The following is a 25303-nucleotide window of genomic DNA, read 5'->3' as shown; positions in this document are numbered from 1 at the left end:
CCCTTCCCCCATAATCGTCTGCTCATTACCTGCATATTCTGTTAATTGATCTTATTCTCTGAGCACTGATCATGAAGAATAGAAAACCCAACTAGTGCTACTCAGGACATACAGTTCTTTGAAAGTGGACAGCCAAAAAGCTGGCAAAACACGACCATCCTCAGGACCAGAAGCTGTTAACATTCTTTTTGTGGCGAATGTACATTGGACATATTTTAGTGTTACTGGCACCTGTCTTGCTAAATCTGATGGAACAACAACAAACACAATGAAGCCTTGTTACTAAGCTATCTTTGAGCCATACTAGATTGTGATTGATTTTGTTGTGTTTAATGGTGTGGTGGCATTTTGCCTTAGGCCTTTTTTATTGAACAGTGGAAGGAACAGAAGAAGGAAACACTTGATCACTTTGTAAATGCTGCACATTGCAGGCAGAGTTTAATGACTGAACATAGCCACTTCCAGTGTATTGAAATGCCTGGGCCTTGCCTCAAAGCATTGTACCTCTATTCAGATGGCGAAGAATAGAGTTCCTGTAACATTGTGGAGTACAGCTCATTTTGGGAATAAACAGTTGCTTTGACCTTGTACAGGCAAATAGCCCTGTCAGGCCTGGAATTGCAAGGCCAGGAAATCATCTGTTTAGTCAGTGCTGGTTCTAGTCATTAGTTTGTGTTTATGGCTGGGAATTGCTAACATAGTCCTGTGTGTAGGGAGCTAATGTCTGAATACTAAAAGAGACCTATTTACCAACAGCTTTATTTTTTAATTTAAAGTTAATTCAAATTGAAATGAGCCTTTTAACCCTTAATTAGGACCATGTTTCTTCTAAAAGTCAACCACATTAGTCAACTGGAGACAAAATTCACTTTGCAATTGAAAGGCTGCCTTCTTTCTTTCAACAGTAGCCACCATGGTTTACTAAGTGCATTTGTTTCCCTTTCACTATGGTAACTTTACCCATTCCCTGTATCAGCATAGTTCAAAGTCATCAATTACAACTGTGACAAAAATGTGTTATGTGCTTTGGGAATGAGGCCAAGATTCTATCTGGAAGCTCTTCCATAATGATTATTCATTGTATAGGTAGTGCTCATAATACTCCCTGTTTCATACTTTTTTCCATATTATTTTTCAGAGCTGGCCGTTTGCTATTTTACCCCCATATGGCCCACAGTGTTTAGTTCCTGTTTGATTGTTTCCCTTTCATAAACATGAAATCAGCAGGTTCCCAAAATATTTCTAATTCAGCCACTACAAATTGGTATTATTTTGGCTTCCTTCTATTATCTTACTCATATTTTTAGTATTTCTCAATAGAAAATTAACATTTGGCAAAGGTCTCATCTAATTTGTTTCACTGTGGCCCATTCTGGGTGTTTTTTAAAATAAGTTTTGGCGTTTGCTCAATAATGCACAAGCATACCGTCACTAACTCGGCACTTAGACTTGAAGAGCTGAAGACTAGATTAGCAAGAAAAGGGCAAATAAAACCTAACTGCAGACTGGGCAGGGTGGCTCACGCCTATAATCCCCGCAGTTTGTTCTAGTTATGATTGTGGTGGGCAGATCACCTAAGGTCAGGAGTTTGAGACCAGCCTGACCAGTATGGTGAAACCCCATCTTTACTAAAAATACAAAAATTAGTCGATGTGGTGGCATGAGACTGTAGTCCCAGCTACCTGGGAGGCTGAGATAGGAGAACTGCTTGAACCAAGGAGGCAGAGGTTGCAGTGAGCCAAGATTGCACCACTAAACTGCAGCCTGAGTTACAGAGCAGAGCAAGACTCCGTCTCAAAAAGAAAAAAAGAAAACAAACACCTCACTGCAGACTAACAGAAGGAACATGTGCTCTCTTTGCAGTCGTCTTTTTAATACTGTGTTAATTTTTCTTGTCATTAAAAGAGAAAATATATTCTCTTATATTTTTAAAATTAGAAATAATTAATTTTGATTGATGTCATCAAATTGATTTGTATATATATTCATTCCATAAAATTTCCAAACTTCTAAATATTCTGCATAATGTAAAATGTGAAAAAGGAATGACTATCATAACATATAGTTTTATTAAGTTATTGGTTATGATGAAAGTATAACAAGGAATTATTTGTTTGGCAGTCAATGTATCATTCAGTCCATTTGACTATAAAATCAATGTGCCCTTTGAACATACAGTACTCTAGTAGAGGAAAGCACTGCAAATTCCGTCATTTCTTTTTCAAGCATATTTGTTCTAAGCCAGGAAAGATTTCATTTCCTTGTCCTGTTGCCATATGGCATTTTATAATTTAAATGGCTAATTTTAATCCTTAAAGCAGTGATGAACAAGAAGATAATTTGTTCTTTTATCTCCACTTAGAAAGTGTTACTAATCCTACAAATTTGGGCGTACAGAGGATTAACATTTTAAAGTGTCTAAGCTAAGAAGAGTCTTTAGAGACAACTTAGTCAACGTCTGTCATTTTTTAAATGAGGAAATTAACCTCCTGATAAGACAACTGGTTGCAAATTATTCACTCACTTTAAAAATTCATCTCATCCACTGCTAGGTGCTGGGCGGTGTGCTAGATATAGGGTGTACAAACAGAATAGAAAATAACTCCCGTCTCTGTGTGGCTCAGGGTCTAATCTGGGAATACATAATTACTTAGAGTAGAACCTTAGAGTTATTTATAGAAGAGGAAGTCACTGTCTCAAATACCTCATCAAAGTTTGAAGATACCTGATCAGTAAATCTAAGCCAACACCTATTTAGTAGGAAAAGCTAGATCAAAACATGCGTTTCCCGCTTCCTAGTCCAGTGCTTTTCCTCTAACACGCTGAAGACAACTTGAAGTATTGGGATAAAAAGAAGAAATTGCAGAAAATTTCTCAGTGAAGATAACATATAAATGACATATAAAAATGTATCTTGCAACTCCAGTTCTCAAGTGAGAAGATCCATTTATAAAATAACCGTGATATGAAACTGATCTCCTTTTTAAAAGCTGGGATTTTGACTTTTATTGCTGTAAGACTGGACACAATAAATGGTAATTTTCATTTCTTTGGGCTGCTATATCAAAATGCCATAAGCTGGTTGATTTATAAACAATGGAAATTTCTTTCTCCCAGTTCGGAAGTCTGGGACGTCCAAGATCAAGGGGCCAGTATATTCAGTGTCTGGTGAAGACTCATTTCCGGGTTCATAGATGGTACCTGCTAGCTATGTCCTCAGATGATAGAAGGGACAAGGCAGCTCTCTGGGACCTCTTTTATAAGGGCACAAATCTCATTCATGAGGACTCTGCCTTCGTGCTCTAAACCTCTCCAAGATCCCACCTCCTAAAACCAACATATTGGTCATTGGAATTCAACGTATATATTTTAGGGAAACACAATCACTTACATCACAGCAAGTGTCTAGATCATTTTAGGAAATCGATACATATTTGATAAAAGTGAAGGAATGCATTGGAACATTATGTAAACAAAGACAATTCGTAGCAAATCCGTGATGATGTCTAGTGAGGCTTCAGAAGGTGCTGCCTTCCATTTTAATTGTTATTAACTTAGATTCATGGATCATCTTACTTGAATATATCAGTATAATATTAAAGATAAGAGTTCCTGCCACAATTAACTAGTTTAAAAATCTTCTTACAAAACGGGAGAAAGCATGTCTGGGACCCCATAAAAAGGTGACAAGGTGCTTCCACTTGAAAGATTTTTAAACTATTCAATCACTCTTTGGTTTTGCTATCCTGGGGTTAAGATCTATGAATAATTTTTCCCAGTGTTTGACTGACGAGAACATTTACTACTGGATTACCTGAGGGAAGACGTAAATCAGAATTGTGTCATTTTGGCAGCAGCTTTTTGATATGTGTGTATCTGCCTTAGTTAAGTATTGATTTAATAGCTGGTCTCCACTACAGACAACCTTGATTATATAGCTGGGGCTTTTGATTTTAAAATTTGTCTCTGTATAAATCTTTTGTCCACCCTTCTTGTCTAATCTCCGTTTTCTTTGGTATTCTCTGTAAGTTGACTGGGACTTATTTTCATTAACAAAAGGAAAGAAAGCACATTAATATATCTACTTTTTATTTCCTACTTTTATTCTCTTATATGTGCAGCCTCATTCAGCCTATAAAAATGCTTAAATGAGAGAAATATGTAGATTGTTACTCACTAGTTTTACACTCAAGGAAGGAAAGGAGATGTTTTCAATATACAATCGTTGCCTTTGCTACTATAAGCAAAGATAACACACACACACACACACACAAATATGGATGCTCCTTAAAGTCTCTAATACTGTCAGGAGGATTTTTTGAAGCATAAAGAAGGCATGACAGACAGGTAATGAGCACAAGTTGATTTATAGCAAGGGAGAGAGATTACTTATTGATGAGATAAATTTTAAAATGGGCTTGTTATAGAAACATACATTTATAGAGATTGTTTCTTTATAAAATAATAATTTTATGCATTCTCCAGTCATATTCTCAAATTCGTTGCACAGTTTTGGTGGAGAATTGAGATACTACTTGAACAGAAAATGGAAAATTTGCTTATATGCCTCCCAAATACAGCATGTCATGTTGTCCTATTCATGAAATTGAAAAATCCCTGCTGCCTTTCCAACTAAAAGGACACTTACTCATCTTCCCATACCAATGTTAGACATCAAAGAGATAGCAAAATAGAGAAAGGCTGGGTGCAGTGGCCCAAGCCTGTAATCGCAGCATTTTGGGAAGCTGAAGGGGGAGAAACACTTAAGGCCGGGAGTTCAATACTAGCCTGGCTAATATAGTGAGACCTCATCTCTACAAAAAGTTTTAAAAATTAGCCAAGCATGGTAGCATGCACCTGTTGTCCCAGCTACCTGGGAGGCTGAGGTAGGAGGATTGCTTAAGCCCAGGAGGTGGAGGCTGTAGCGAGCTGTTATCATGCCTCTGTACTCCAACCTGGACAGTCGGGTGAGAAGAGAAGACCCTGGCTCAAAAAAAAAAAAAAAAAAAAAAAAAAAAAAAGCCTAAATCGTAGAGAAAGACATGTACAAGAGAGCATTAGCCTTTCTGAGATGTTTTCTCACTTGGAATAGATGACAAACTCTTGCATTTTTTAATTAAATAAAAATTTAAATGACTATTTTTCAATCTCAAATCAACAGTTTAGAATTGGTAGAAAAATAATTTGTGTTTTAAGGAGGTAATTTGCTTTCAATGATTGGTTTTTATGAAATTAAAAGAAAAATACCTTCCCTGTTCAAACTATACCATTGAATTTCTTTGTTATCTTGGGCATGCTGTCCTTTCCATTGGTGCTTCAATTGTACAGTCTATAAAACACACAGACTGATACCTACACTGATAATTTCAATAGAACTGTGATTTAATTGAGATGGTATATATAAAAGTCCTACAGAAGAAGTAAGACATCTACAAAAGTTAAAATGTTATTATAGAATCTAGCATTTTACTCGTGCACATAGTTGGCATTAAATGACTATACATTTGTGGTTAAAGCCTATCAGCTAGTTATCAGGTGTCAGATGATGCAATGTCTGTCCCTAAACTCTGTGTCACTTAACTTTCTGGACTTCAGTGACCTCAGATGTAAAACACACGTACTGGTCAATGTGATTTCTGAGGAGTTTTTAGTTTCATTGGGCTATTATTCTATATAATTCGTACATCTCAACTGAATTTTCTATTTATCTATGTCACTCAGGGATGTCGTCTGCTACAAGTAAGAGAAACCTAGGCCACAGTGACTTAAACAAACAGGGTATTATCTTTCTGATATTATAAGAAATCTTGAGATTAGTGGTTCCTGGATCAAGTACAGAAAACACATCATGCTGATTTTCTTGGCCTTTCACTCATGATCACATGTAAGCTGCTGCAATTCCAGCCATAATGTCCATGATGAAGGCTGGAAGAACTTGGCTTCAGTTGCATTTGTACCATCTTGTTAGAAAACACAAAGGTATCACAAATATTTTAATCAGACTTCTGTGTACATTTCTTTGCCCACCTTTTTGGCTATGACGTTGGCCATTCATCCCTAGCTGCACTGGTCTAAGGAAGAAAGGATTTGGATGGCTTCAACTCTGAGCAAAATCAAGATTCTGCTGGCAAGAAGAAAGCAGAGTTTGGATATTGAGTACCAACACTACTTTTCATATAATTCTGTATAATAGTCTGTCTTTTCATGTTGATTTATTTGTATATTGAATTATGCTTCATACTGGCCATTTCTAGTATCTATGTATGATCTTTCTCAAATGGCGCTCCTTCTGTGGAGTCTCTTCCAACCACCAATCACAATGGAGTGATTGCTCAGCATGATTTGTATTAAATGCCTGCTGCCCACTTTCTATTGCAAGGCCCTTTGGGTATGGGCAGAATTAGGGACATTTTTGCCTTTTGGGGTATCAAACAGCCCAAACAAGAATAGATGTTTGACAAATATTGATTAAGCTGTATGTATGTGTGCCTACCTATCTTTTACTGTTATTATCTCAGGGTTATTATCTAGTCATAATTGGATAAAGTCTGGTGACTAGTTTGAGAGGCATTCTTAACTTGTAGGTTTATTAACTGTAGCTACCTTCAAGATACTATCAGTAATCCTGATAATTTGTGCAGTACCTAGGAAGTGATTATGTGACTGTCTTTTCAACTATCATATAGTATAGCCATCTATAATAGTAACAAAAAGTGACTGAGTGTTTACTGAATACCTGTATGCCAAATGTTGTAAAAACCATAAAAGTCACACACACACACAAAACACACAGATAAACTTACAAGCAAACAAAATAACAAAGTACTTCAGAGCACAGCAGTTTAATCCTTTAAAGACTCAGCAATGCCCTCTTAGAAGTTTAATGGCATTCAATGATGAGCTAAATAGAAAACAGAATTTAAGTGCATAGTTTGTTTACAAATATCTGCAGTGCAGATAGTATACGCATTGCATATCATTTATATCATTTCCCCCTGAGGCAATATGATATGAGATATGAGTGGAAGTTTGTAACCAGTGCTTAAGGACAATATTTAAAAAATTATAATCCTGGCCAGGTGTGGTGGCTCACACCTGTAATCCCAGGACTTTGGGAGGCTGAGGCAGGTGAATCACGAGGTCAGGAGTTCGAGACCAGCCTGACCAATATGGAAACTCTGTCTCTACTAAAATACAAAAATTAGCCAGGCATGGTGGCACATGCCTGTAATCCCAGCTACTCGGGAGGCTAAGGCAGGAGAATAGCTTGAACCCGGAAGGCGGAGATTGCAGTGAGCCGAGATTGTGCCACTGCACTAAGCCTGGATGACAGAGTGAGACTCTGTCTTAAAAAAAAAAAAAAAGAAAGAAAGAAAAAGAAAAATTATAATCATTAGGGCAGTAGAATTGACTATATGGCTACATGGAATGGATCTCAATGTGACACCAAAAGTTGTTCAATATATTGGAAATTGGTCCTAGATCAGCCACTCTTAGTAGGAACTAGAAAACTGTAAGACTAGATTAATGATTGCTATCATTTTAAGTTATTTCAGTAGTTTATTTTGGCGGGGTATTTCCTTTGTCTTATTTTAAGAAACTTTCAGTAAGAAGATATTCTACAATGGATATGTTGTGTTTCTTTTCAGAAACGTATTTAGTGATTATAAATATTGATTTGTCCACACGGGTTTTACTTTAATGCAAATAATCTCCTCTTCACAATATGAACTTAGTGTAAGAAAATTCGAGAATGTAATGACCATCTGTAGGGCCTATTCTATATATAATTCTGTAAATCTTCAAGTCTCTATAAGTTCTATAAATCATCAAGTCCAAATGTGGCACCGAAATTGAGCTTTAGAAGTTTTAGAAAGTATTGACTTCCAAGGATGATCTTGGATCTAAAATTTAGATCCCAAATTCCTTCTCAAATGAATGATTAGAGACTTCTTGTTGGAATTTTCACTATGATTTTAGTTCTCAATGTAATTATGAAAATGAATCAAAGAAATAATGCAGCATTTTGAATTTTCTGTCAGACAAAATGAAAATAATATAGTAGAGGCAGATTAGGCATATCTCTGTAAAACAGTAAATAGATGCTGAACACTAAATTATAAGCTGAAATCAGAGTTCGATAACCAGTTCAATAGGCTTACAAAAATCATTGTATGCAGAGATGTGGCCAGAAATTAAAAAGATAACACAGTTATTAAAAGAGCTCTCATCTAGTAAGAGTTCATAAGTGTATTAGTTTAAATAGGAACTGTATATCCCTCTGTATTTCAGATATAGACAAAGGAATACATTTAAATTTTTATTTTAGGCCATTGCCATAAGAGGTAAGGAAAAATACTGTCAAACCAGAAAAAAATATTGTAGCTCATGAAAGTTATTTATCAAGAATCTTAAAAATATACAAGAAGCCATGATCTCTTTTTTAGTTGCTTACACTTTGTGGGACAAAAGTGTACCCACAGAGCAATTAGAAAACAAGTCAATGTTAGTACACTGCTTACTGCAGTGCAGATAGTATACGCATTGCATCATGTTTTAAAAAGGGAATTACTGCATGGTGACATGGTTTTGCTTTATTTTCTCCACAAATAGTCCAATGCCAAGTAAAACTGTGAAAACATAAGCTGGAAATTTCATCATACACTAGTGCCAAAATAATCTAAATCTTGTGTGTGTGTGTTTTTTTTTCCTTAACATTTGGTGCAAATTCAATCATATATGCAGAAAAACTACAGTAGGCCCTATCATTTGTTTCTGTAAATTCTTGGAGGAAAAAACTTGATTTTTATTTGTAATAAATTCATATTCGAACTTACTTAAATCTGTTTTACATATTTTCAAAAAAAATTATCACAGACTTTTAAAAGAGAGTCGTTTTGTTTGTAGCTTGCCGACCAGGTTTCTACAAGGCGTTGGATGGTAATATGAAGTGTGCTAAGTGCCCACCTCACAGTTCTACTCAGGAAGATGGTTCAATGAACTGCAGGTGTGAGAATAATTACTTCCGGGCAGACAAAGACCCTCCATCCATGGCTTGTACCCGTGAGTAGTTTTGCTGCAACCCATGCCTCCATGTTTGTTTTGTTTGTTTCGTTTTCTTCTTGTTACTGTGCTGTTTGTTTTTGTTTTAAAGCATTTGGCCCATTTCCTTCTGTTGCCCAGTGTGCAAATTGAAAGCTTTCTCTGCTTCACTCTCCATGCTTGGCTCACCACAAATGCAACATTTATCATACAAAATGAATTATATTTTAAAGCACTTCCTGCAACACAACCCCCAGAAAGAGAGAACATTTTCTGTGTCTTGTTTAGATCCTGCATTACATATGACAGGATAGGGGAGGTTATAGACAGGGATTTATGTTTTTACATTTCTATTCCCTCTTGCTGTATGTTGGTCATAGGTCATAGGGAAAAAGACTAAGATTTATAAAACTAATACTAAAGTTTTTGTAACTATTCACAAGGGTTTTGAACATAGTGGTGAGTTATTTTGTTAGACTTTGTGAATGTATCCTTACCCTTGAGTCAAAACTTCCCTATTCACAGCTTGGGGAACACAGTGTTCTTGAATCCATGTGTCTATAATCTCATGGATCCTCTAAGGATGAACTGAAAGTTGATAATAAAGAAAGGATAGTTATTTACCTCTTTCAGTTCCATTGTAAATTATCTATTTCCCTTGTAGTAGAAAACAGAATTGAGGCTCATTAATCTTTGTTGAACTACTTTGCAGGACCTCCATCTTCACCAAGAAATGTTATCTCTAATATAAACGAGACCTCAGTTATCCTGGACTGGAGTTGGCCCCTGGACACAGGAGGCCGGAAAGATGTTACCTTCAACATCATATGTAAAAAATGTGGGTGGAATATAAAACAGTGTGAGCCATGCAGCCCAAATGTCCGCTTCCTCCCTCGACAGTTTGGACTCACCAACACCACAGTGACAGTGACAGACCTCCTGGCACATACTAACTACACCTTTGAGATTGATGCCATTAATGGGGTGTCAGAGCTGAGCTCCCCACTGAGACAGTTTGCTGCGGTCAGCATCACAACTAATCAGGCTGGTGAGTAAATACTGGATGTTTCTTACTCCTATCATATCATGTCCGAGTAATGGTTTTGACAGAGAGTGGAAAACTGGGTGGAAAGAAAAAAAGATTTGATAGAGCCCCAAGATTTTGCCTTCTAACACATTTAAACAGTTATGGCACATTAAATAATTTAATTCTTCAAGTGAGAATAAACCATATTTGTTAGGTGATTTTTAAACTGGTTTATACCCATTGTTTCACAATTTGAAATCCTTAAATGTTTGAGGCTCTCAGATAGTAGTAGGGAGGCTCCTTAGGGGAAACATTTTTGTATTTCAGAGAACTTAGACAATGAATCTTAGCTTAAAAAAAGTTATGCAGGATATGAAAAATTATAAATATCTTCAGCTTAGTTAAAATTAGATATTTTAGATATAATTATTTTGTTATTTTATACTTCTAAGAAGCTCTATGTGTTATAACTGATAGTTATAAATCTCTGCTTAGTTAATAATAAGAAAATAACCGATTTTATTTAATACATACAGCTTTACGTTAAAAAAATCAAAATGTTAAATTTAGAAAAAAGCACTATAAAAAGAGCTCTTGTTACAGAACAATTAGAATCATTAATTTAAATAATTTTCTGAAATGAATTGATAGGTGATTTCATCAACTATATTTTCCACTGACAATCTTTTCCCAATTAAACAAAAAATCCTACATTTGAAGGTTGTAGGCAAAGACTCCTTAATATGAAATGGAAAAATTAAACAAGTGTACAAACACCTCATCTTTCTTTATCTTACATCCATGATTTGTCTCTCTCTCCCTTTTTTTACTGTTAGTAAATCATTTCTTTTTAATCAGACTTTAAATTCTCTATGTACATTACTTAAGGATTTTACTTGTGGGATTTTAATTGTGAATCTCTCGAAGATATAGATAGATTATATGTTACATAGAAATAATGCCCCTTTGAGATATAACAATCATTTTTCAATATCGACAACTGATAAATGAATAATAAACAATTTTCTTTTGTAATAAAAATGTCTTATACAAAGTTAAACTGATAGGTATTTGTTGTGCTTAATTATTGCTACAAAGTGTCATCATTAGGTATACATTCCAAGATGCTCAATTCAGAGATATTGTTTTATTTTTACACACAAAAAAACAAACATTGGAGCCAAAGCGAGAGGGAAGAGACAGACAAGATGCCACTCTGATTCTCCAGAGAACTACAGATTCTCCAGTCCTCTCCCAGGTGGGGTCACCTCTGAGCTGGTTGTCAAGATAGAGTATAAACTCGGCTTCTGCTCTTCCTTTGGCTCACATTATGGAAATCCCTGTGGTCCCTGGTGGGAATCACCCTTTGCTCTGAGAATATAAGAATGTGTCGGCCGGGCGCGGTGGCTCAAGCCTGTAATCCCAGCACTTTGGGAGGCCGAGGCGGGTGGATCACGAGGTCAGGAGATCGAGACTATCCTGGCTAACATGGTGAAACCCCGTCTCTACTAAAAATACAAAAAACTAGCCGGGCGAGGTGGCGGGCGCCTGTAGTCTCAGCTACTTGGGAGGCTGAGGCGGGAGAATGGCGTGAACCCGGGAGGCGGAGCTTGCAGTGAGCCGAGATCACGCCACTGCACTCCAGCCTGGGAGACACAGCGAGACTCCGTCTCAAAAAAAAAAAAAAAAAAAAAAAAAAGAATGTGTCCTGGATGCTCTAGGCAAAAGGAAACCAGAAATGACTAAATTATCTTATCACCTAGGTCTTCTAGTAGCCAAATAATGAGCCAAAAAAACTCAGCACATTCCATCTCCATCACTTGGCTTACTCAGAAAGTTTAGTTCAACTAGCAAAGACACACAATAAGTGTCATCTACAAAAGCAAGTATGCATCAGTATGACTCTGCTGGTTGTTAACATTTTCATCTGTTTACCTACTGGTTAAATGTAGTTGTATCTATTCCTGCAGGTTATTATAGAAATGCATCTCTACTGGTTAATTTCTCAAATACACTGAGTAGCCCCCTAAGCTCAGTATGTCAGGTCCATCTCCATTATCCCCATCATTCAGCAACCAAAGGGATAAATCCTTGTGTAAGAGGGGTATCCAGAGCCTTTGACTAGCACCCATCTTTCTTGAGGGGCCGCTGTCTTCCCCATGACAGTGGATAGATATTTTAAACACAAGCCATGGCAGAGTCCATCCATGTTCAAATATGTATCTTTCTGATTCTGAATTTCTCTTTCATTTTCACTTTGCTTCAGGTCTCATATATTGATGAAAATCTTATATTTTTATATTCCTCATGATGATAAGTAAACTTAATTTGTGGAAAATGCATGAATTTTAAATGAAGTGCCCTGAATCACTACTTTAATCTTGCTCACTGAATCTGTAATTTCTCCCATTTGAAGCTAGATCCCAGACCAACCAGCATATGCTTTGCTTTGCTTCAGTTAATGATATTTATACTTTGTAACTAATGATATTTAAAAGTTTGTAACGTAGGTTTATTTAAGTATCTTCTATGGGGAAAAAATGAGTACTGCAATACTGTTGCTATATATTGCATGATTATGGCTTCTCATCTTCAGCGAACACAGGAATTCTTAACAAACTGTAATCATGTGGCAAATGGCTTTCTGGAGCCCTATATTTCAAGCTGATTTACTACCCTGTTTAAAATCATAGCATCAATCTGTGTTATAATTATCTCTTAAGTCAAACAGAATTGTATAAAAACAAGCAAGAGCTCCTTATTTCCTATCTTATCATTCCCCCTGGCTTTCTGACAATGCATTTATCAGGAAACTAATAGTTCCAAATATATGCAGTGAATGAATCTAGGTAAATTGGCAACCAAGACCAGGCCAAGACATTAAAAAATAAATGAGGTTGATACTTTGGCCCTCCCAGTTACAAATCACTGTTTATGACAGATTCAGTAAGGGCGATATAAGTTACTTACCCTAGTCTCTTTCCCTTTAAAAAAAAATCACAAATGTGTTTATAATGTGCACCACCAGGCATTTTATATATTTATTTCAGGATGTCTGTATCGTTTTCTGCGCCTGGGGAGGTACAGGTCTTTGTTCTATCTTCGAATCTCCAGAGTAAGATATATAAGCATGATTAGAAGCAATGCCTTTTCTAAAAGGAGTGTTTCTTTGTTTTGCTTTATTTTTGTTCTTGTGAAGGTTAATGGACTTGTAGCCTTGAAAAATGAGCTCCCCACCACTGGAAGGGTATGGCTGTGACAGATATGATACCACGGTGTTTAAAATCCTCCCAGACTCTCTATACTTGACGTAGATACAAAGCGGAAGCATGAATGTGTCCTTTTTAATTTAGTTTGTGAGATCGAGTTTGTTGATTTTTCTCTTGATTACACTGTAAAAGCCTTGTGATGATCAAATGATAAGGCACCTTCTAAATTGTAGAAGATTATGTTTAATCCGAAGATTAAATTCGGATATTAGTTCTCAACTCTCAATACTTTCACAAAGTATGTCAGTGAGATAAGAAGGTAGGCCTCCATATAAAGATTTTATCTGTGAGTCCATAAGTCAAACAAGTAAAGAAAGAATTGCAGATTACAAAACAAAAATCTTCAAAGTTATAACATGACATAAATTGCTACCTTTTGTTTTCTTTCATCGAATGAGTATATTAATCTTTTTTCTCCTGGACAAAACAATCATTCCACTAGTGGAATATGTATATCTGTTCATTCTTAACTGCCGTTATAGAATCTGCCCTTTTCCACTATCCTATAGCATATAATGATCTCAGACTAGAATAAGGAGCACTAATAGAGAATTTATGTGGCCTTGGGGTTTTGAGGTCCACCTCTACTCTTATTTTACTACTTGGATCCTGAGAAGCTTTTTCAACATTTCATCAAGACAGCAAACTTCTGATTAAATTGACATTTCCTTCCTTTTCCAGTTTACCCTATTGGAATTCAGCATGTGTATATACAATTTCTATCATAAAATTGGATTTGTTCACATGTGTGAAAATATCACAATAGTGTACATTATGCTTATATACCTTAACACAGATTTCTCCTAGATTAATAATTTATTCTAAGTGCTTTATAATTCCCACTCCCATCTCTCTCTCTATGTAAATGTTACTTATTTCTGAACCACTTGCAGATATTATGCCCCTTTCCTCCTGAACACTTCAGTGACAATTTCTTAACAACAATAATGCTTTTACATAGTCTCAATATACTTGTTAAAATCAAGACATTAGCATTGTTCTGTACTATAATCTCATCTGAAGCTATTAGTCAACTTCTGTTCATTGTTTTCCTCATATCCCAGTGGCAAAAACAAATTGATGTTCTGTTTACCTCCAGTTCCTATTTATAATAATATAGTAGCATATACTGATATAATATAGTTCCCACCCATAACAATAAGTAAATAATTTTCTGTAAATTCAAGGCAGATGCAAAAAAAAAAAAAAAAAAAAAAAAAAGAATGGAGAAGGAAGAAGACCAACACTTATTGACAGGACTTCCCAGGTGCTGGATATGACACAGGGAATTTCAGAGTTGCCATTCCATTCAAAAATTATCAGCAAATTATGATTATTTTAAAGAGAGCATGACTTCATTTTATGTAGATTTTCAATTGAAGGTGCACTAATTTGTGTAAAGGAAAAAATCTTTGAAACTGTTAGATATAATGAAGGAATTCCTATCCTCTGCTTTAGACAGAATGACCTCTATTATCTACTTAATTTGATGATCAAAGACAACCTGCTTCTTATCCTCTTAGATAAACCCTTTCCTTTCTTCTGGCTGAAAATTGCCATCCATCACATGAAGGGATTAAACTAGAAATCCAATAATTATTTTTATTTTTAATTTATTTTTTGGCATTCTGGGACTACAATTCAAAACGTTGTCTAGTATAATGTTAATCAATTAATTAGTTTTGACCTTTAAGACCACCTGTGCACTCACTTACTATCAAAAACGTTTAGAGGTTTTCTCAGTCATGGTTTTATGGCCTTTTATTTCACAGAATAAAGCAATAGTATCCATTGGTTAAAGAAAGTATATATATTTAATAAATGTTAAATAAAAAATACATACTTTAAAAAATGAACCCTAAAATATTAGAGCCCTTTGACTAAATTTAGAATCCACGCTAGACCAGGTGCGGTGGCTCATGTCTGTAATTCCAGCACTTTGGGAGGCCGAGGCAGGCAGATCACTTGAGGTCAGGGATTCAAGACCAGCCTGGTCAACATGCTGAAACCCTGTCTCTACAAAAATTAGCCAGGCATGATGCCAGGTGCCTGTAATTCCAGCTCCTTGGGAGACTGAGGTGGGAGAATTGCTTGAACCCAGGAGGCGTAGGTTGTAGTGAGCTGATATCGCGCCATTGTACTCCAGCCTGGGCAAGAGAGCGAGAGTCTGTCTCAAAAGAGAAGGGGAAGGGGAAGGGGAAGGGGAAGGGGAAGGGGAAGGGGAAGGGGAAGGGGAGAGGAGAGGAGAAGAAGGAAAGAAAGAAAGAATCCACTGCATTTATTTTGCATTTGATAAAGTAAATATTTCTAAGTTTTCTGTAGGTTTCATTCCGGAATATGTTTCCTCTAGCCACGTTATTTTTCTTTTGGGACTTAGTGTATGTAGATATGACAAAGAAATAACTCATGTTAAAGACATCAGTCAGGCTTCAGCATTTCTGCAGAAGCAAACATTTTAAAATAAAGGTAGAATAAGTGCTTAACTGAATCTGCCATTAAACTATGGCCACCTATGGTATAGTCCCTATAGAACTGTATGTTGCCGTGTAATTATACTCCTTGGAAATGAATTAAACACCAGAACACCAGAAGGATCTACATGAATTCTTTCAGAACACGAAGGTTGACATTTTTCAGCACCAATGTAGTGAATCAGAAACTTTAAACATAATGAAAATCACCTAACAAAATAGTGAACATCATACGACTTTAGTAATGTTCTATGATGCATCCTTCTCTTTGTTTCATTGTATGATTAATGAAACCTAAAAATTGAAGTCTAAACATTTTGTTTATTTCAACAAACAAATGAGGTCTGAATTTGGCCCTGAGATTATAAGTGGTTTATATATATATATATATATATACACACATTATGATTTCACAGTACATCAATTTAGCTTCTTCCTGTTTTGAAATCGAGGCAGATACCTGTGCATCTGGGAATATCACTCTGCAGTGACGTGTCATAGTGTGGCCGAAGCCTTCCATGTCATTTAACACATTAATGATGACTTTCAGTCATCACACCCTGGTATGGAGGCACAGTACATATCTGTAGAGTGAGCAATAAGCTGTACAAAAACAAAAACCATATACTGTCCTGACAGTTATTCAAAACCCTCATATGAGCTTAGAGGCCATAACAAAATGGAACATGAGCTAAGGAAGGCAGTTGGAGAGCTTCGTGAATCTAAACTGAATTTTCATCCCGTCTTCATTCTGATGTTATATATGACTCGAATTAATGGAGAAGACATGTACCTGGAAGGGTTTGATTACACCTTTCATTCAAGAGTTCTCACTGGAAAAAGAATATTAATAACCAGTTAGAGGAGTAAATATAGTGTTAACTAAAGCACATGGAAATTAAGAAAGAATTAGCCTTTTGATGCTAACTTGTTGTATGTTAACTATATTCCCCCAAGAGCAAAAAATATTTAATTCACAGAAAGTTTTCTCATCCTTATTTTCCAAGGAGAACATTTTTAGTCTCATATCACAATAAAATCATATTTTATACTTTAAACGTGTTCTACCTCCCTAAAGTTAACTGAAATAGAGCCCTTAGGATATACTAGCGTTGCATGTGAGTAAATGAGAAATTTAATAAATGCAAGTATTTAGAAAGAAAAAAAAAGTGTTGTTTCCAAAAGCAGATGTATTACTACCACTGGCAAAACTCTTTCATAATAAATTCTTAATTATATTTCAGTATCTCCCAAAGTATTAGCTCAGTGTTAATAACCATTATGTAGCCCAGTATTCTGACTTTATAATCCTATCACTATAGTACCAGTGTTCAGATAGAAAAACAAACATACATCCCTTTCTTAAGTGACTTTATAGCTATCGGTCAGGAAATCATTGCAATAAGTATCCAAATTACAAAGACTGTGACTATGAGGTGTGGCACCCCCATAAGCAGGGGCCCTGACATTCGATATCATTCGCACCAAGTAAAGGAATGCAAAGGCCAAAAAGGTGAGAAGTTCATATTTTCTGCTCCTTTATTATTATTATTGTTATTATTATTAATTACTGACCTAACTCCTCTTGACATGATTAGCACTGCACTCAAGTCCTTTATGTAATTATCTTATTCAATCCTACAACAATTTTATATGGCTATAAGTGAATAAGTGACTTGTCCATGACCACACAACTCCAGAGCCCCTCTCTATATATTCTTCTTCCTATGGGTTGCAAACGAGAGGCTTTGCGCAAAATCTAAGTAAGACTAAAGAAAGAAATATATAAAGATGGTTATTATATTATAGTAAAATCTGGAATGCCTGGTACACAGGTGGTGTGATTTCTTCTTTGAAATCAAAATTTCACATGATGGTATTTACTATTAATCAATGCTAATTTAAAAGCACTTATCTTGACAATTCATCATCCAGAAATAACCTCTTACTCCTTTACATTTTCATTTCAATTGGAAAAAAAATAATTATAACAAACTACCAGAAAAAAAAAAATCTGTCTCTGGTCACAAGTTTTTCCCAAGAAATAGCTTTAAAGGCAAGGCCATGTGCCTGAGTAGGGAGAGGTCTGGAATGGGTGTCAAAAGAAGTAAATATTCATCTATGATCCCTCTCTGATTGGGCCTCAGAGTAGGTCAGAGTATCCCTTTATCTTTCTGTGAAATTTAACATTCGGACTAGACCATTTCTAAGTTTCCTTCCAGTTATATATTCTAGGAAACTAAGTTAATGCACATTGTATCATGTACTTATGAAAAAGTAATCCACTGTTTATTTATAATGAAGCAAATATGCCTTGGAAAAAAAAGGTATTTGAAAAACAAAGTGGGCAGGGCATGGTGGCTCACGCCTGTAATCCCAGCACTTTGGGAGGCTGAGGCGGGAGGATCATGAGGTCAGGAGATCAAGACCATCCTGGCTAACATGGTGAAACCCCATCTCTACTAAAAATACAAAAAATTAGCTGTGCAAGGTGGCAGGCACCTGTAGTCCCAGCTACTCGGGAGGCCGAGGCAGGAGAATGGTGTGAACCCGGGAGGTGGAGCTTGCAGTGAGCAGAGATCACGTCACTGTACTCCAGCCTGGGCAACAGAGCGAGACTCCGCCTCAAAGGAAAAAAAAAAAAGAAAAAGAAAAAAAGAAAAACAAAGTGGAATAGGACAGTAGCAAAAGCCCAGTTGTAAATTCAGGTACTGTCACTTAATAACGAAGTGACTATTTTTTGTATTTTTAAATTTGGTATATTTATGCATTCATTCCCAATTTTGTTTAGAAATGAATTTAAGGGAGCTACTGGACTAAACTTACTAGCATCTTTGTATCCTTTTAGATTACTGCTACAATATGTCCTAAACATAGATTGTTGTGAGAATTACATAAAATGAGAGAACATTTGTGACTGGGAAAGTGCTTGAATAAGTTGTGCCCTGTCTCCAAAATAATCATGCAGATTTTCCTGTGTCTTGGGAAAATAGAAACTCTTTTCTTTAATTAAAAATATGAATAAATATTAAGATATGTAAGATCAAAATTCTGATACATTCTTTTGGTGTGATTGGCTTAGAGTCCAAGTTTTTTTCAAAATTGTAATTCATATCTGTAATGTATGACAACCCTCAATATAATAAGTCATTCCCGCGTTGTTCGTTGCACATACACACATGTGTATATACAATGTAGGTATATCCATTGATTTTGTGCCATCACTGAGGTGCCCTCCATAGGATGTAATGGAAATGACTGATTGAAAGTTATACATGTTGGCCTATATGTCTCAGCTGGGCTAGAACAAGAACCAAAGGCACACATAAAATAAGAAATTGTTAAGACTAATAAAAGTACCATCAACACTTTGAGAGGCCGAGGCGGGCGGATCAGGTGGTCAGGAGATCGAAACCATCATGGTAAACATGGTGAAACCCTGTCACTACTGAAAATACAAAAATTAGCTGGGTGTGGTCGCTGATTGTGCATCTGTAATCCCAGCTACTCGAAAGACTGAGGCAGGAGAATAACTTGAACCCGGGAGGTGGAGGTTACAGTGGGCCGAGACTGCACCACTGCACTCCAGCCTGGTGAAAGAGCGAGAAACCGTCAAAAAAAAAAAAACCGACAATCAAGCAAAGGATATTGGCAAAGATTAAAGAAAATAGACGGTGATATGGGAATAAACCAGGTGACAACAAATGTTCTAATAATCATTCTGGATAGAGAGTTAGAATAATACACTTTACCAAGGCCCAGGTTGTGACAGGAGAAAAAGATTTTACAACCACTTAGGAAATGCTCACTTTTTAATTTTTAATCACTAGAAGGTTAGTTGTTGGCTTTTTCTACAAGTTTATTTTAATAGATTTACTGTAATTCCAAGATGAGAATGTCAGATGACCCCAAAATTAATTGTGCATACCACAAATATTTTAAAGAAAGAAAATCGTTGCATCTTTACTTTTATTTGTTTACTTTATCATGCTATTTGAATATATTTTGTGGGCAAAGTTTGTCTTTGTCCATCGAACGAGGGCAATTGGGTATATATCCGCTAAAATGAAGTACCTGTTATGGATATTTACGCAGATTTTCAACATATCAAAAAATAACATTCTCTATTTCTATGTCACTTAGTAAAGCTTGTTTTATTTCTCTTCTGTTGAAATGACTTCAAAAGTTTTTTCAAAGTTGATATCTGGGATACATTGCCTACTGTTGCATTAAATCCCAGTTAAAATAAAACAACTAGGCTAAGAACATAGCATACTTTTCTCTTGATTTCAACTGATATAGTAAAAAACTTTAGTTTAATTTGACATTTTTATATCTGAAATGTTTGAAAAAAAATCCCATCCGTCTTCTCTGAGGTATGTTTCCATTCTAAGCTGCTTTTACAAATTCTTATTATTGCAGACGTAAGTTAGATGTCCTTATTAAAATGCTAATATAAAACTGCTAGATAAAAAACTAGGTTTTACAACTATTCATATGTGTATGTGTTTGTATTTTTATATTCATGTGCGTGTGTATACATGTACATGTATAAATTAAGAATATAAAGAGCTAGAAAGAATAAAATTCTAGAAAGTATATGAAGTCTAACAGATATGAAACAAGGAAGACTTTTTTACTAAAATATTTGAACAGGACAGTCTTTTTCTTAACCATCTCATCTGTTAAGTAACGATTATAGCTACATTGAGATATTGTGAACTCAAGAAAAAAAGCATATGTAAGTACCTTGTGTGGTGCTGGCTGCTTATTAAGTGATCAATACTTGGTAGTTAATATCTTTGATAAACATTTGGAACATTTAGCAGTAAATGCGTTCTAAAAAAAGAAAAAAAAAAAAACCATTGATAACTCCAGGTTTTCTTTGGCAATAAATAACACACTCAATTAATTGGCTTTTTCTGTTCCCTGAGAATTGACTAAGCCCTTAGTATGAGCCAGTTACTATACTGGATCTACTGGGATAAAATGATGATTAAGATGTGGTCACTACTTTTAAGGAGCTCTCAGTTTAGGACATCTTAAAAGGTTTCATCAACACAGCATGAAATTGATTGGTTTGGCCAGGAAAAGACAGGCAAAGCCAGCTGCCAAGAGAATTCAAAAAGCATCAACAGCTCAATGAAGCCCCCAATGAAACAGATTGGTCTGGAATTCACAGATTATATGAAATTATGTGTAATAGCTTTATCTTCTTTTTTTCATTACTAAAGCAAAGGAAGAAAAGAAAAACCTACCTATTACACATGATGCTAGAAAACTCGCAAAATGTCCCAAAGTTTTTCACTAGAGAGAAGGAAAGTAAATGAAATGCTTTAAGTTATGTACAAATTCGATGATAATTGAATGCACATTTTAATGATCTCTCAGTTGCATGTATCTGGCTTATAAAAACACATAGAATATGTGAACTTGTAATAATGGGACAAGAACAAATGTTTAAAGTTTTGCAGTAAAACTCTCCATGTTAGTCTGACTTATTCGTCTATCTGTTCATTTACTTACCTATTTGTTTAAGCTTATTGTTATTAGTTTGGAATTAAATACTCTAGTTAAGTAGACAGTTACCACATAAAGTATATGAAACTAGAATGCTTTAAAATATAATCAACATGAATTAGTATGAAAGTAGCTCCTCATTTCAGATAAAGAAAATGTCAGAAGTTTAGAAATGATCAGAATAATCATTGTAATTATGAATTATAACTGTTTTGAAGATACATGGCCATAATTTGGCACTGATAACATAATAGTAAGTCAGTTTTTACTAGTTTGCTAATATTTGTTAAGACATACACATTTACAGATATTGCCTATTTGTGAAAGTTAAAAGATATTGCTTTCTCTGTATGAAAAGTAAAAGTGATTAAAGTGAGTTTCAAAAAAGATATAAAGGAAAAATCCACTATTTTATCTATGTTAATCTACATGCACACTTTGTTGAGAAGTAAGAATTTAGCTGTCTTCTTGGGTAGTACTCATGGAGATTTTATAATTTATGTACATTTCACATGTAATACTGGTATTTACACACTATTTACTGTAATTTTTAACACTGTATGATATTTTTTAAATTGTGATACATTTTCAGATAATATATATTCCTCTATTGTCAGTAGCCATTTCTTCTTTAGATGAACTGGCAAGCATTATATATATATTTTGTGTGTGTGTGTGTGTGTATATATATATGTGTGTGTGCATGCATATCTTTGGATTGTTGCAGTAGCCTAAGGGAATTGTTGCTCTCATTCAAAATCAGAATATTCATTATTTAAACTAACAACCAACACCGTACTATACTGTACTGGGCATTTTCAAGGTATCATTTAAGCCTTAAATCAACCCTGTAATAGAGACATTATTACCCTTATTTTTAGAAGAAACTTTTCAAGTGTTTGCTAGTCCTACTTATCTAACTCAAGTTGCTAAGGACAGTTTGAGCCTAGATCTTTCCAGTGCACCAACAATTTCTAAATTTCAGTAAACAACTTACTGCTTTTAGGAATTTTGCTTCATCCATATGCCACTAGGACTCCTGTAACATAATGTGCTAAATCAAGCCTCTCTTTTTTTGTTTTGTTTTGTTTTGCTCTGAAATGTGAAAACAGTTTTCTCCTATAAATAGAAAACCAATATTACTTGCCAAAAATTTACGGCTAATTGGATAAAAAATGCTTGTCCACATAACACTGAAAATTATTTCACCAACCACCATGGGTGAATGTGGAGCACTGTGAGTAATAGACTGATTCCTATCAATACTACCTCACTGGCAATTGCTTATAAGGATCACTAACCCGCAGGCCATGCCATTTCAGGTAATTGCAACTCTATGCTTTTAGTTATTCCAGTCAAAGCTGTTGGAGTCAGTTGGCTCTTCTCTTTCTCTCAAACTGTACATCTACATCAGCATAGTCTATAAAACATGCCTTCAAAATATCACAAGAATCTCACTACTTCTTACAGATCCAGTGTGACCGCCCTGGTAACATCATCTTGCCCAGATTATTGAAAATGCTCTCAACTGCGTTTCTTTTTTCACCCTTGCCTTGAGAACACATGGACACAGAGAGGGGAACATCAAAAACAAGCATCTTATAACTATACTCATGTTTATTCTTATTATTTATTTTATTGAGTAAATTAACAATATTTGCAGTTTTAAAATTATTTTATAGCTAATCAAATTTCCTGTGTAATTTCAAATATTTAATTCATTTCTCATGTATTATTTCAAAGGTGACTGGCATTACTTTTTATTTGACCAATGAAAAAAATTGTAACCAATCACTTCTCCTATGAACAGACAGGTTTATTTAAAAAGTGGCTCAGGCAGGAATTGCTAGTGACCATGTGCCCTTAAATGCTAACTCACAATTATGGCAACTTACTGAATCAATGGTTTGGGCACTTGGCAAGTCTTTCTTCTGTTAATATCTTGCATATAAAATATTCATTTTCAGAATCTTACCTAGGGTGCACATATGGTTTTTCAACTCAAAAGACTACAGTAAAACGATGGGAAAGAAGATGCCATTAGTGTTGCCCAAGGCACAGACAAGGCCTTTGGCTTTCTTTGGAAAGAAAGACCTATGAATTGCTGATCTATACTTTTTGTTAAGATCCATTTTTAAAGGGTGTCATGTGTAGCCTAAGATATAGCTTGAAAGTTGATATGAGTGGTGCTTTGTGACAGACTCACAGATGTTCAGTACATGATATATTTATTTTTTACCCCAGTGGCCCTTATAAAAAGGGCTAGAAAATCAGCTTATAACAAGCCAACTAATGACATGATATAGAGAGGCCTCTGGTTCAGTGACTGTTAGTACAGCTGTGTCCCATTACATGTTAGATACCTAGAACATACTTGCATTCTGAATGGCATTTATCTTTTGAATTTCAAACATTCCTACCATAAATAAGGATTTTATGCTTTTCACAAATGTTTCACAGTTTAGTCTAGGGAATACTGAAAGGTTGCTTTTACTTAATGAAATTTACCCTTTAAAGTTTCCTGGGACTAAGACGAGCATTTTCTGAGCACTCACCTCAACAGACCTGCCTCACTCTCCTCTATGCCCATTCTCTGCTATCCCCTTAGCCTGGAGAGGTGATAATAACTTCAGTTTCACAAAACCAACAGTGTGGGCACCACATGAGAGCTGGGTTTTGATTATGGTTTAGTAATTCCCTCTTTGTTACTTCTCCCTAATAAGAGGTGTCTAAGTCTAACATAGAATTGCTACACTGGTGCTGTGGGAAAAGCAATATTTTTATGTGTATTTTGTTTGCAAAATGCACACTATGTCTAAAAGGTATTTTAAGTGAAAATATGAAAGGGTGACAACCCCCTCAAAGTCCTGATTATAATTTGAAGGTACTGAAGACTCATGCTTCTAAAATAGAATAGTATGACACCTTAAGAAAGGTTATGTGAGATGACCTCACTTCTGAAATAATGACCACAATTGTTTCTTTTTAAATAAGTGTGATGGTCCATCTCATCTTCTTCAAGCTGCTATTCATCAAGAAGATGTCCGTTTCTTTTTGGGATGAACATATCTCCTATCTTGAGGAATGAACCAGGAAAAGAAGGAAAGTCATTACTTGTGTTTCAGGCAGGAACTCAGTCATTTTCCTTTTGTCCTTCAAATAATTGTTGAAATGGTGGGAGATTAGCCTAGATAGTGACTGCTGCAGTAACAACTGCTGCCTAGAAGTGAGCTTTATTCCACCTCCATGTAAAGAAAGCAGCTGTCTTTCTATTGCAGTTGGTGCTAGGCAGCTGCTTTTACTTTCTATATTTCTTTGGAGAGCCCTTCATCTTAAATACAGTCACCTGCACACGGCCTACACTTTTTTTAGTCACAAAGGTTACAACAAGAAAGCTTCATATGACTCCTGTAGTGAGCAATGCAGAAAGTAATATGGAAAGACAGTCCTTGAGCATTGTATAAGGAGTGTACTGTGGGGATGTTGGGAGATGGGGCAAGGGAGAAGGTGTTTAACATGCGTGATTGGCTGTTTGTGAAAAGCACCAGATTGTCAGATGGCAGGATGTATACAACATGCGAGGAGTGGCAGGAAAGGCTCTAGTCATCAGTTCTTGTCCTGCACAAAAAAATTCATAGCACAATGAGAACCAAAGATATCCCCAATAAATGAAGTTTTCCTTCTTCCCAGTTAAAAGAAAATATTCTCATTGACCCAGGTTATATTTACTAACTCAAACTGAGATTGTAGTCTGGTGTATGTTTCAATCTCCTCTTTCCTCCTAGAGTTTTACTAAAGATTTATGCAAACCCAAACTGTGATAAGATTTGTAAGATGATTGACTGTGGCACCAAAGAAAATAACTCTTATCATTTCATCCTATATAAAGCTAGCTAGCTATCTACTCTCTTTTTAAACATAGGTTTTGGTTTCATGAATAGATTTGCAAAGTAATTTTTCAATTATATTAGTCC

The 25303-nt window shown here is 35.6% G+C and overlaps 1 protein-coding gene across 2 annotated transcripts in view; it reads left to right on the top strand.

The window, feature by feature from the left end:
- The window catches only part of EPHA3 (EPH receptor A3), a 358761-nt gene that overhangs the window by 223907 nt on the left and 109551 nt on the right, over positions 1 to 25303 (top strand). For both annotated transcript variants that reach the window (XM_050778973.1, XM_050778974.1), the window contains exons 4-5: positions 8908 to 9063; positions 9755 to 10090. In XM_050778973.1, the coding sequence (XP_050634930.1) occupies positions 8908 to 9063; positions 9755 to 10090 (492 nt within the window). The remainder of the gene's footprint in view (positions 1 to 8907; positions 9064 to 9754; positions 10091 to 25303) is intronic.

Source organism: Macaca thibetana, chromosome 2, assembly GCF_024542745.1.
Source record: "Macaca thibetana thibetana isolate TM-01 chromosome 2, ASM2454274v1, whole genome shotgun sequence".
Lineage (NCBI taxonomy): Eukaryota > Metazoa > Chordata > Mammalia > Primates > Cercopithecidae > Macaca > Macaca thibetana.
This window is presented reverse-complemented; position numbering and strand designations above follow the sequence as displayed.